Below are 13,363 nucleotides of genomic sequence, written 5' to 3'. Positions count from 1 at the left end.
GAACACTAGAAACCATCTTAACAAAACCTGGATCCTTTATTGAAGATGTATTCTTTACAAAACGAGCAGGTATCAGCTGCACGACAACCATACTGGAATGCCTGTTTGGAAATGGACCCAGTGTGCCTTTGCGTTGATCTGGCACTTAACTTCAATGGGCAGCTTCTGCTACCAGGACAACCCGCGCAGGAGCCCCACTACAGGACCAGTGGTAAACAAAACAGAAAATTCAATGGTCTACCTACACCCCACAGTCCTGTTCCCCCATTTAATAGAGTTGACTTGTTTTTACTCCTTGGCAATCGCGAAGGGTTTCTCCACTTCAATCTTGCCACAGTCGTGGATGGACACGTCTTTGAGGGGCTTGTCCCGGCCGTCTGTCTTTGTGCCCTCGATCTTCTTCACCACATCCTGTAGGGGAGCAAAACCGCGAGTGAGGGGTATGCAAACAGATTCAGCTGCAGGGGGAGGTGTGTATTTGTTCTGTGTTGGGGTGGGTGGGGAGTACTCACCGTGCCTTCCAAAATTTTGCCGAAAACCACGTGCTTGCCATCCAACCAAGGCGTCTGAATGGTGGTGATGAAGAACTGGGAGCCGTTGGTGTCCTTGCCAGCGTTGGCCATGCTCAGCCAGTAAGGTCCGTAGTGCTTCAGCTTGAAGTTCTCATCAGGGAATCGGTCTCCGTAGATGCTCTTTCCTTCAGGGAAACAAGGACATTGACGATAATCAACATTTGCATTGATGCCCATATCATTTTTGGTAGTTAGAGCGATATCCAAGTGAATTCCCCTCACCGCCAGTGCCATCTCCTCTGGTGAAGTCACCACCCTGGATCATGAAATCCTTGATAACTCTGTGGAACTTGCTGCTTTTGTAGCCAAATCCTTTCTGTGAAGACAAGAAGCAATGCATTAGTCAGTACCTCAATGGTTCTACCATAACACATCCAATTTGCTTAATCGATACCCTGGGTATAAAAAAAACAACTAAAACTCGCCTCTCCAGTTGCTAGTGTAATGAAGTTCTCAACTGTCTTGGGTACCGTTTTCCCAAACAACCCAATGACAATTCGTCCAACATCCTCATCTCCAATTCTGATGTCGAAATAAACCTGTTAAGGGAAAGCATGAGTAAATGGGTTAGCAGGAATCATCAAAAAGCAACTAGTCCTCATCCTGGAATGCCATCCCTTGAGCACTACAGATAGGCCATCATGGAACTCAAGTGACATGAGAGAAATGTCACGATGCATTTACATGTCGTCTCGTCGCGACTTGTGGTTTTACTTAAATCTCCGTACTGTCCAGTGTCAAATCTCCCCCCTGCCAGAAATCCCCCCCCTCTAATTGCCTTAATTTTGTGGCTCGAGTCAAACTTTCTATAGAATAAACTTCACTTCAGGATAGGCAACCTAAATTAATGAATGCATGTTAAACATAGGCGTAAAATGTTGGCAAGCAATAAACATTTCAGAACTATGGCTGAATTATCCTTACACTTTCAAAAATACTAGTCGAATAAGACATGAGAAAGATGACGAATTTTGGCTGAGATTTGTATAGACTAATACAAATCAGTAGCGGATTTAGGTACGGGCGACATGGGCAGCCGCCCAAGGAGGCATCTTGCCGGGGACGGTGCGGGCGCCTAAGGTTGGGGGTTCGCCCAGGGCGCCATACAAGCTAGAACCGCCACACACTTGAAATAAATAGCCAAACCGAAAACTGAGTGAAGAGCAGAAATCTCAACTAGCAAGCAGGTCGCAGCAATGAAGACGGAAGATATGAGGGAGATGAGGGGAGGAGGGAGGGAGATGAGGGGAGGAGGGAGGGAGATGAGGGGAGGAGGGAGGGAGATGAGGGGAGGAGGGAGGGAGATGAGGGGAGGAGGGAGGGAGATGAGGGGAGGAGGGAGGGAGATGAGGGGAGGAGGGAGGGAGATGAGGGGAGGAGGGAGGGAGATGAGGGGAGGAGGGAGGGAGATGAGGGGAGGAGGGAGGGAGATGAGGGGAGGAGGGAGGGAGATGAGGGGAGGAGGGAGGGAGATGAGGGGAGGAGGGAGGGAGATGAGGGGAGGAGGGAGGGAGATGAGGGGAGGAGGGAGGGAGATGAGGGGAGGAGGGAGGGAGATGAGGGGAGGAGGGAGGGAGATGAGGGGAGGAGGGAGGGAGATGAGGGGAGGAGGGAGGGAGATGAGGAGAGGAGGGAGGGAGATGAGGAGGGAGGGAGGGAGATGAGGAGGGAGGGAGGGAGATGAGGAGGGAGGGAGGGAGATGAGGAGGGAGGGAGGGAGAGGGGAGGAGGGAGGGAGGGAGGAGGAGGGAGGGAGAGGGGAGGAGGGAGGGAGAGGGGAGGAGGGAGGGAGAGGGGAGGAGGGAGGGAGAGGGGAGGAGGGAGGGAGAGGGGAGGAGGGAGGGAGGTGAGGGGAGGAGGGAGGGAGGTGAGGGGAGGAGGGAGGGAGGTGAGGAGGGAGGGAGGTGAGGGAGGGAGGGAGGGAGGAGGGGAGGAGGGAGGGAGGGAGGAGGGAGGGAGGATTTTCAGCACAAGAGCGACCAATGATTAGAATGGCGATTTGTTCAAAACAATTCATACATTGTTGTGCCCCTGGTTTGAGAGGATGGAAGTTCAATATGTAGCTAAATGTAGAAGGCAGTGTTAACCATCTAACGTTACCCGTGAATAAAAGTTATGCTAGAGCAAGCATTTTAGCCATGTAGCCTTAGGACAAATCAAATGTATTTATATAGCCCTTCTTACATCAGCTGATATCTCAAAGTGCTGTACAGAAACCCAGCATAAAACCCCAAACAGCGTGTACTGTAGGACAGTGAGTTTCTTCAACATGTGGATAGCATTGGCATTTCTCTACAAGTAGGGTGAGTCAACACGAGCGCACACATTCGAACCATGAACAGACATATTTAGCATACTATAACGACTCAGGGTCGTTACAATAAGTTGGACTAAATTGTGTTTGGTGTTTTTTAATAGTCACTGATTTAGACTAAGCAGAGGTGATTTGATGACGTTAATTGTGCAGGCAGCTCCTGTTTCTTTGCGACGCGTGGTTCTAAAGCAATTGGTGTTAGTGGTCCGAAAAATACGGAAACATTAACTTCCTTTACCATGCTGTAAGGTCATGTAGCTGTCTTTACATGCGATTTGTGGACTAAACCAGGCAGTTTGCTATCCGGTTTTGTGATAAAACAAAAAGGTGGTTGAATTTATTCTGCTTCTGTCTTGTCCTTTAGGCCTATGTGTCACGGTTGCAAAGCATTCATTTTCTAGAGCAAACCCAATTATCACCCAGGTTGTAAAATGGCTTTCCCATTGATTTTACCCACGCATCGCTACTGCTTAGAGTGGCTTTAAACCTAAAACAGCTTTTGGTATTTCATTTAAAAGGTATAGGAGTTAGACTCCGCCCAGACATGCTTGGCAGTAAGACTTGTTTGAAAGGTTGTGATTTGCAACACCGGTGTCTTAGTTCTCATTTAACCATTAGTTGCAGTAGGTTGTCCGGAAATTTGATTATGGAAGTAACACGCGAACTGCATTGCCTATAACCGGTCAAACCCAATGTTTGCACAAACAATCGCAAAAATTACTTTCAATTACGTGAGCGCTTTTTTTTACTCGTGAATGGGCTCCCGAGTACCGCAGCGGTCTAAGGCACTGCACCAATGTTAAGAGGCGTCACTACAGACCATGGGTCCATGCCGGGTTGTAGCACAACCGGCCGTGAACGTGAGTCCCATAGGGCAGTGCACAATTGGCCCAGCGTCCTGGTTAGGGTTTGGCCGGTGTAGGCCGTCATTGTAAATAATTTCTTAACTGACTTACCAAGTTAAATAAAAACAATTGCTGACGACGTTGGGCGCAGTCACACGTAGCCCCAGGCCAAATAAGTGGACGTGGCCTAGTTAACTACAACAGCTAAAAAACCTAGCTAGCTAAGGCCTGCATTTCGTGCAAGCATCGAGGCCGTGCATTAACTAGTAACAAACGGCTGCATCGCATTTCGCCGAGTTCGTTTCATTGTATCACGTCTTGTGACATTGTAGTTCGCAATGTTTTAGACCTGAAGTCAGACAACACAAGACGGTTTCTTACTGCAAACGTTAGCTGTGCACAAAAAAAAAAACTCCGGTCTTTCGATTTGCTAGATACCTTACCTTGGCCGTCACTTTTGGGCCCTTCTGTTTCTCGTCAGCGTCTGATCCGCTCGGGAAGAGCAGAAATATCACCGACCCAACGATGACCGTGACCGCAACCAAAAACTTCATCCTTCTCTCGCAGATTCGAACCATGAACAAGAAAAGTGTAGCCGTGGCGGCCCTAATGTACGTATATGTGCCGGGGGAAAAGTGGGTATATCCGGGGTGGAGACAGCTGCCTAACGCAGGTCTTTATCCTCCGCCCATGATATCCAATTGGAGGAGGTGCGGTTTTAATCTAGCCAAAATAAAACGTTTTACTATGATTGGTTTAGTCTGCACATAATGCAATGTATAACCCAATCATGGATGGATACGCGTAATGCGCACAAAAAGACACATCCGTGAAGGAATTCGATTATCTGGCCCGGGTTGGTCCCTACCCCATTTAGATTTCAATTTAAAATGGTTAAAGAGCGACTGCCCCTAAAAAAACAGCGATGTGGCATTGATATGAGTCAGAAACATGTATTATAGTGTCAAACTTGACTACAAAGTGTAAAAATAATAATTTTGTTCATGAAGTCAGTCTTGTCTAAACCCGAGTTTAGAACCTCGGGGCATCACACCGAGTAAATTAAGTTTGGGTTTCGATTACAATTATGTCGATAAATCATGCCCCTTTTGTCAAACTCCACGTGTAAATTGCCCCTCCCACTTCGTTCCCCTTCATGGAATGTAGCTCAGTTGTTTCTTCGTCCTAAACCAAAGCGATCATGGCCGTTTGAGACTGAAAAGCCCTATACGGATTGACCATGCAAAGCATGCTTCCAGCTAGGTTGAAGGTGGGTATATTTTGAACCTAGTCTTCCAGCAGGATGCACACCCAACAACTATGGTTTGCATGCCCTGCAGAAGGACTCCATCATGCAGGTTGTATTTCGTTGGTCCCCAGTGGATGTCAGTATACCGGTAGTTAGACCATAGAGGTCAGTATATTTTGATAACCATCATCACTATCATAGCTGACACAGCTAGCTAATGTCAGCCTACCTCAATACAACTCGGATTTGGCTTGGAAAAAATAACATTTCAAAAGAAGGCAAATACTTAGAAGGAAAACATTTTGTCATGATTGTGATGTCGCCATATTGACTTCAGATGCAGATTTGAAGGGACCGCTGTATTTTAGCTAGCTAACATTAGCTTTGTTAGCTATTTTTGACAAACTTTGATTGTAACAGTAATGAGTTGCAACCGATCTAAAGTAAATTTGACATAATTATGGCAAAGTTGTTTGCTACTAATTATTTGCCTACTCGAGCAATGTCATATTGCCATGCCATTCGAAATTAGTGTAATTTAGACGAAACAGTCACATTAGCCTCTGAGGTGCAACCCATGCATGTCATCTAGGGCACAAATAAATATTGGATGCAGCTTCATGTCTGACTACAACAGTGTACCAACTAACAGAAACAAACTCAAACAGTCAATCTACATCTGTAAAGCATAGAAGTAGCTTTCAAACGAGATTACGTTATTTCTCGAGCTGTGTTTATAATTTAGGTAGGATGACCCTGTTTTTCTGTTAGAGGAAGTGCATAGTTGGGTGCCAGACTGATCCCGTGGTCATGAACGGATGCTGGAACCTACCAGAAGGAGCAAAGGTGGGTATCATAACATGTCCAGCAATGTGATTGCAATGGTTTAGAGAACTCAAAAAATAATTGAATTCACTGTTCACTTGCTTTTTTCCACAGCTTGTCAGGCAAGACCTAAGAATAAGTGTGTTTCACAACAAGTACTCGTGACACCTCATCCATTGTTGCCAGTCTCCCTCAACTCTGATGAAAAGGACACGCCATCATGAGGCATCTGACCGTGACCCGAGTTACTGCCCTGACGACAGAGATGGCTTCATCGACAGGTAATGTTTATTTTTTATAAATACCCGGCTTGATAAAATAGGCTAATTCCCCAGTCAAGTAGAGTCATTTTGGTTGTGAAGTGCATTAGCAAAAAGCTTTGTCCTTTAGAACAAAATGCAATTTATCACTTGCCTGTCTATTATATCACCCTGTCACAGGCACTTCCAGTCAACACCACCTAATAAGATTGGCTGCTGCAGTTGTTTGAGAGATGTCCAGTTTGCAGCTGAACATGCAGCATAGAAAAGACAAGCAAGGGGTCCCTCATCAGCATCATGCAGACATGCCCTCGCAGTGAGCATTCCTATGAATGGAACATGTTGTGGCTGACAAGTATCTAACCAGCAACCTTCACCTGTCCGCGGCAAAAGCTTTCACAGGATCATCATTTGTACAAATACAAACATTTCATTATTTTGATACATTTGATACCCCAATTGTGAAACAATTATGTAAACTGACAGTTGTTGCTCCCAAAGCACAGGGGTGGAGGGACTGCGGCCCAGTCCTCACACAGCAGTCAGAGAAGGAGATGTTCACCCCTCCGAGTCCAGACTGCAAATTAATCAATCGCTCATGTGGGAAGCCACCGCTGTCTGATCCCACCATGGCTTACATAAAAAAAATACAATTAACCTGAATTAGGGCCAGACTAGTTACCATAATTTTCTCACATTGCCATTGACAGTTTTTTCTATTGTCTCTTTTTGGTCCATTTAGATTGTTAATGTAGATTGTATACAAATTTTATATTTTTTATGTTATGGTTAAAAATGTTCATGTTTTACTGTGACTTGTTGTAGGCTCCTAAGTGGACCATAGGTTAAAAACCAAACCAAATTAAGAAAAATAAAAAACAAAACATAAAATAAACAACAAAGTAACTTCGCCAGTGTCTATTTTGGGTCACTTTTGCCGGTCCCAAGCCCGGATAAAAGAGGAGGGTTGGAATTGTGACATAAAAAAAAAAAAATTTCATTTGTAGTTCTAAACATAGTGTAACGACCCTGGGTTTATAAGCTCGGAAATCGACTGCCGCACAAGCATGCTTTTGCGCGCTGGACTTCGGGCTAGAAGGTCGAGGGTTCGAGACCTGCTCCCTGCCTGTTTCATTACATTGGTGTCAGAAGTGATCGGACCTTGCATCCACGGCAGTCTGTGTGCTTGGCCGGTGAGCGCGTTCCTGTAAGACGTAGAGCGCGAGGACGCGCTCTTTGAAAGGAGGGAGTAGTGTAACGACCCTGGGTTTATAAGCGCGGAAATCGACTCTGCCGCACGAGCATGCTTTTGCGGCACAGTCGATAGCACGCTGGACTTCGGGCTAGAAGGTCGAGGGTTCGAGACCTGCTCCCTGCCTGTTTCATTACAATATTTAGGGTGTTTTTTTACTCACCTTCTGTCTCTCCCACGACGTTATTCCTCTCCTACAGCGTCCATCACAATTACATTAACATGGCCAATTATGTAAATTAGGTGATGACGCCATTTCGCGACTTTTAGGACAGCCAATAGCTACTTTCCTTACTGAGGATTTGGCAACACTGCAAGCCAGTCATCCTCACTACAAGCCCTCTGCCTCAGCACTGCATTCCTTTATTCCATTACACATTGCTTTCAGGTGACTCTGTTTTAAAAGATCAGTAACTAGGTGAAACAAAAAGAACCAGTAGCTAGGTGAAACAAAAAAGCTGGTCCAGATGCATCATTCGAACAATAATAATTAGCCAGCCAGCTAACGTTAGCTAGCTAGCCAAGCCAAAAAGAATTGACCTGCCAGTCCATCTGCAAATTTGTAATAAAACTGAATGTTATCAAAAACAGATAAAACATTTAAAAACACTTACATGTACATAGAGCTCTCTGCTTAGGCTGCTGCCATGGCAACAACATAGCTGTAAATTTGAAAAACCTAGCAACTTGGGTGTGTTCGTAAATTCATTCTGGAGTGCGCTTTGGGCGTTGTCAGACTGTTTGTAAATTCAGAGCGTTCTGTCTGTCAGTCTGTCAAGGAGTTGGGTTGATCCGAGCGTTCTGACCTCAACCGCAGTCAAGCACCAAAGCTAACGTTGGCTAACTTGCTAGCTACGTCCAGACCAGTGGCGATTTTAACATGTAAATCTTGGTGGGGAAAACTCAAACATTAAAAAAATAAAAGTAAATGCATGCCAGCAAAGACACTACACAACACTAAAAAATACATTACTTGCACTATAACGGTGGCAAGCGGTGCCCACAAACTTTTACGGCCTACATAAAGCTGGCCCAACAGCAAAGCTTTCTTTCCAGCACAATGGAGTGAATCCTTTACCACCGCTACACCTGGCTGTCAGTGAAAAAATTAATTCAGCCTCGTTTAAAAACATAGCTGATATGGCTGACTTGCTTAAGCAAATATGGTTTCTTCTTACAATTTAGATGTACAAACGATGGCATAAGGGAACGATAAGAGTCATTCCGTAATTTCGATTAAGAAATTAATGAGCGAATGACAAAGGATGTAGTCAATATAGTAACTATGTGTTCAGCACTTTTGAAATGTACAGCAACAGAATGCAGAACGTGGGCTGCTCTTACAGTATTTAACCTGTACACCAAGTCAGAACCGTAGGATAAATAAAGGGGGCATATAAGCAGGCAATGAAAGCTCTTACAATATTAGATTATGACATTTCTCAAAAACAGGTTGTAGGCTACATGTGCACCGCAAAATTAAAAGGTGAAAATAGACCAAATTATTAGGGTGAGGCACATGGGCTACTAACAGCTTACCACACAACACACACTTAGTATTACTTTCTTAGCTACAGTATACATATCTCCCTTGCATATTGCATAATTTATGCAGCAGCATACAAGACATTTTTGGACTCACCTTGGCTTCGGATGTGCTCATTTAAACATGAAGGTGGTTTTGTCATCAAACTTTGTCAAACACACAGCCACCATTGAATAGCAGGCTACTGGTTGCTTTGCACTGCTTGCAGTCAGCCACTGATACCTTACAAACGACTCATTGTTGAATTTGCAATTTCCAACTTGTTGTGTAATCTTTATGTCCAATGGCCGATGAGCACCGATACGCTTTATCTATAATTTCTCTTCATATGACAACGATTAAAAAGCATTTGCCAGTAGATTGTCAACTTGATTCATGATGATGACTCCTAGCTAAGACTTTGAAAGTAAGATGTTGACATGAACAGTCCAATCTAAACTACTGTACATATAACGTGATTTGATGTCATTTTATCTGTGGCCAGTGATCTTGAGCCTTCTTGGAAGGGCACTTGTAATATAACTCTATGGCATTTCAATTTCAGCCAAAGGGCTGAAATTTTGGATGTCTATTATTTCTCCTTCTCTAAGGACATACACTTTGCGATGGCGTAGTGTCCTCATGAGTGACAGAACACTGAACCAATCACGGCGCAATGCTCCTATTTTTTGCTGGCACGCCCCACCACCACAGAAAGCACTGAGATATGCTGAAACGCCTGCATTTTGGAGCTGCCTTACTCAAGAAAACAAATAATTGAACATGTGTGTATGCAGCTTTATTAACTCACTGATATATATATATTTTTACATTGTTTGTAAACTGATATGTGACACGTAATAATTCCAAAATAACATGCAAGCCCCCTTTTTTTTTTGCTAAAAATGTGGGGCTCAAAACAGCACAGCACAAAACAACACGGTTACCAACGCTCTAGAAAACATGAAAACAGCCTAAAAGACTCTGCACCACCTGCCCTGAATGACGGGTCGCCACTGGTACAGACACAAATGAGAGAACACCTCACTCTGATTATTTTACTCGCTGTAGCAGAGCTGGTTAGGCTGTTTTCATGTTTTCCAGAGCGTTGGTAACTGTGCTGCTGGCAATAATTTAATTAGGCTTTTTTGCCATATTCAACCGGTGCTGGGTGTTTTTAAATTCATCAGTTATTCTGCGCTCTGGCACACTCAGACAAGACTGCTCTGAAATCGGAATAGATAGCCAGAGCGAATTTACAAATGCACCCATTATCTACTTTAGCAATGAAGCCCGAGGAGTTATGGTATATGGCCAATATACCACGACTAAGGGCTGTTCTTATGCACAACGTAATGCGTAGTGCCTGGACACAGCCCTTAGCCGTGGTACATTGGCCATATATCACAAACCCCTGAGGTGCCTTATTGCTATTATTAACTGGTTACCAATGTAATTAGAGCAGTAAAAATACATGTTTTATTAAATACATGAATAAGGACCCCTTAAAATTAAGAGTTACCAAAATACCTGATACAATAAAAAATGTATATATGAGTGCCTTCTAAATTTCACAATAAATTGAATACCTGAATTCCTACAAAAATCACTGAACTACATTCATTATTTGTCTGTGCCAGTAAAAGGTTTCATGTGCTATAATTCAGATGTCACTACTTCCGCCGAAGTCGGTTCCTCTCCTTGTTCGGGCGGCGGTCGGCGTCGCCGGTCTTCTAGCCATCATCGATCCACTTTTCATTTTCCTTTTGTTTTGTCTTATTTTCCCACACATCTGGTCTCATTTCCCTCATTACATGTTGTGTATTTAACCCTCTGTTCCCCCCATGTCTTAGTGCGGAAATGTTTATTGTAAGTGCATGTTTTTGCTGGTGCGTAACGGTTTTTGTACCCATTTGTTTGTTCTGGTTTCCGGTGTTTTTTATGAATAGAACTGCTCCGTTGATTACCCAGTTTTGCTCTCCTGCGCCTGACTTCCCTGCCGCCAGTTACGCACTCCCTTACAAGATAATATCTGATGGATTAGAAAATTCAAAAAGTTTGGAGTATCTTCAGCCTTTGTCCAACTGTTGCATTTATTGGAATTGTTTTTAAAACCTAAAACCTACGGTTGCTACTGAAAGGCTGCAAGATTGATCATCCCACTGTTATTGATCTAGATGAATGTAGGGAATATATTAATAGACAAGGCAGTGACTTTGGATGGAAAGTTTGCTGAGAAGAGTTGGAGGTTGGCCCTTCTGTGGTGATGGGAGATGTTCCTCCATGTTTACTCCTGGATCCTGTTGATCTAATCTTGATAGAAAAAAATAAAATATTGGTCAGAAGGGAGTGGCATAGGGGAACTGGTTGACAATTACATTAGTAGAAGCTTTAATAGTTTTTTAAATCAAGGACCCAGATAGTGGTCATACAGGAGCAGGTGTTTACATTCCTGAATTTGATGTGGAGATATGTTGAAGACTTACAGATGAAAATAATAATAATAATTTAAAAAAATTATTTAACCTTTATTTAACTAGGCAAGTTAGTTAAGAGCAAATTCTTATTCACAATGATGAACTAATGAATTGTCAGTATACTGAGTTGAACTGTTGGCGATAGTAACTCCTCTCCAGTGGGTGGAGGACACTCAAACGGTCAGAAATGTAGTATGCTCAGATTCCCTGTCTGTATCAGTTGTGTGCATTCATGTTTGCCAGGTAAAGCCAGGCTTCCCCAAATATTTGACCAATAAAAATCTAAAAATGTAATAATTTATCTTTCGTCTCTTTGTGTGTTCATAATTTTCCCAAAAAATATAGAAAAATTATTTGATAAAATAATTAATTTGGCCGTTACTACTATAGCCCATAGAAAGGCATTGAATAACACGTTCACAAATGGCCAAAAAGACAGTATCATAAGGAATAAGGTTTTGAAGTGTCTGTACTATATCTAAAAGATATAAGAAAACTCAGGAAATATATATTTGTAATTTTTTTGCACATATTTAACCCCTTATTTTTGTTGGCACAGAACTACCACCATACTTCCATTCATTTGTATGGGTTAACTTCAGACGAGTCCCGTAGAGCAAACCGTTCGGACGCTACAGACATTTTGTGAGAAGACTGATTTTCGGGAGGTCTGACAAACACCACTCTAGCTCTGCCACCTTCCACAGCAAATGCAGATGGCTGACATAGGCGGATGTGGCAGATTGAGACGCAGCCCATCCAGATATCTCTTAAGGATTAAAACAGTTACAGAGTTAATGGCTGTGATAGGAGAAATCAACATTATAGTTACTCCACAATACTAACCTAAATGACAGAGTGAAAAGAAGGAAGCCTGTACAGAATAAATTTATACACTGCTCAAAAAAATAAAGGGAACACTTAAACAACACAATGTAACTCCAAGTCAATCACACTTCTGTGAAATCAAACTGTCCACTTAGGAAGCAACACTGATTGACAATAAATTTCACATGCTGTTGTGCAAATGGAATAGACAAAAGGTGGAAATTATAGGCAATTAGTAAGACACCCCCAAAAAGGGAATGGTTCTGCAGGTGGTGACCACACACCACTTCTCAGTTCCTATGCTTCCTGGCTGATGTTTTGGTCACTTTTGAATGCTGGCGGTGCTTTCACTCTAGTGGTAGCATGAGACGGAGTCTACAACCCACACAAGTGGCTCAGGTAGTGCAGCTCATCCAGGATGGCACATCAATGCGAGCTGTGGCAAAAAGGTTTGCTGTGTCTGTCAGCGTAGTGTCCAGAGCATGGAGGCGCTACCAGGAGACAGGCCAGTACATCAGGAGACGTGGAGGAGGCCGTAGGAGGGCAACAACCCAGCAGCAGGACCGCTACCTCCGCCTTTTTGCAAGGAGGAGCACTGCCAGAGCCCTGCAAAATGACCTCCAGCAGGCCACAAATGTGCCACCTGACCAACTGAAGGGGAAGATTCCTGATGTTTGTGATGCTCGTCGTTTGGTGCGACGCAGACAGGGTGGCGTGAATGGTGAAACAGAAGAGTCATTGTCTGTTCTTTTGAGATTTGACGTTGAGTCTTTGGCCGACAAAGTGATGTTAGGATATTAAAGTTATCCTGTATGAGATTTTGTGCTGTAATGTTGCTACAGGTGTCAAAGTTATGGGCATGTGGCAGCAGTGTGTAGGATGGAGGTTTCTAGGTGTGAGAAGTGTGCAGAAAGGCCTGAGACAAAGGAATGTGTAGCATTGGGGACAGTAGTGTATTAATTGTAGGGGTGCCCATGTGGCTGGGTATCAGAAATGTCCCGTGCGAGAGAGGCAGGTTGAGGTTTCCAGGGTTAGAGTAGTGCCGTAGTTTGCATTTGCTGAGGTAGTGAAGAAAGTAGAGGAAGATGGGTCAAGGGGGAGGGTTCCTGAGAGGAGTGGTGTGAGTAGTAGATCTGTACCAGCACAGAGGGATCGGTCAACAAGTGATATATGTTTCAGTAAGATTGGATTTTTAGCATTTATAGAAATAGTTATC

The 13,363-nt window shown here is 43.8% G+C and overlaps 1 protein-coding gene and 1 long non-coding RNA gene across 2 annotated transcripts; one reads left to right on the top strand and one right to left on the bottom strand.

Moving 5' to 3' along the window:
• Positions 1–17: 17 nt before the first annotated feature.
• Positions 18–4,389, bottom strand: ppib (peptidylprolyl isomerase B (cyclophilin B)). The gene is made up of 5 exons (XM_055934865.1): positions 4,175–4,389; positions 998–1,111; positions 795–888; positions 513–697; positions 18–411 (listed from the first exon to the last, which is right to left on the bottom strand). The coding sequence occupies exons 1-5, from the start codon at positions 4,307–4,309 to the stop codon at positions 289–291; spliced, it is 651 nt and encodes a 216-aa protein (XP_055790840.1). The 5' UTR covers positions 4,310–4,389; the 3' UTR covers positions 18–288.
• Positions 4,390–4,467: 78 nt separating this feature from the next.
• On the top strand, positions 4,468–11,620 carry LOC129862835 (uncharacterized). Its single transcript, XR_008760830.1, has 4 exons — positions 4,468–5,001; positions 5,752–5,826; positions 5,920–6,086; positions 6,246–11,620. It is a non-coding gene; the product is annotated as an uncharacterized LOC129862835 (long non-coding RNA).
• Positions 11,621–13,363: the final 1,743 nt, after the last annotated feature.

Source organism: Salvelinus fontinalis, chromosome 9, assembly GCF_029448725.1.
Source record: "Salvelinus fontinalis isolate EN_2023a chromosome 9, ASM2944872v1, whole genome shotgun sequence".
NCBI classification, from domain to species: Eukaryota; Metazoa; Chordata; class Actinopteri; order Salmoniformes; family Salmonidae; genus Salvelinus; species Salvelinus fontinalis.
Note: the sequence above shows the minus strand (reverse complement) of the source record. Positions and strands in the feature narration are given on the sequence as shown.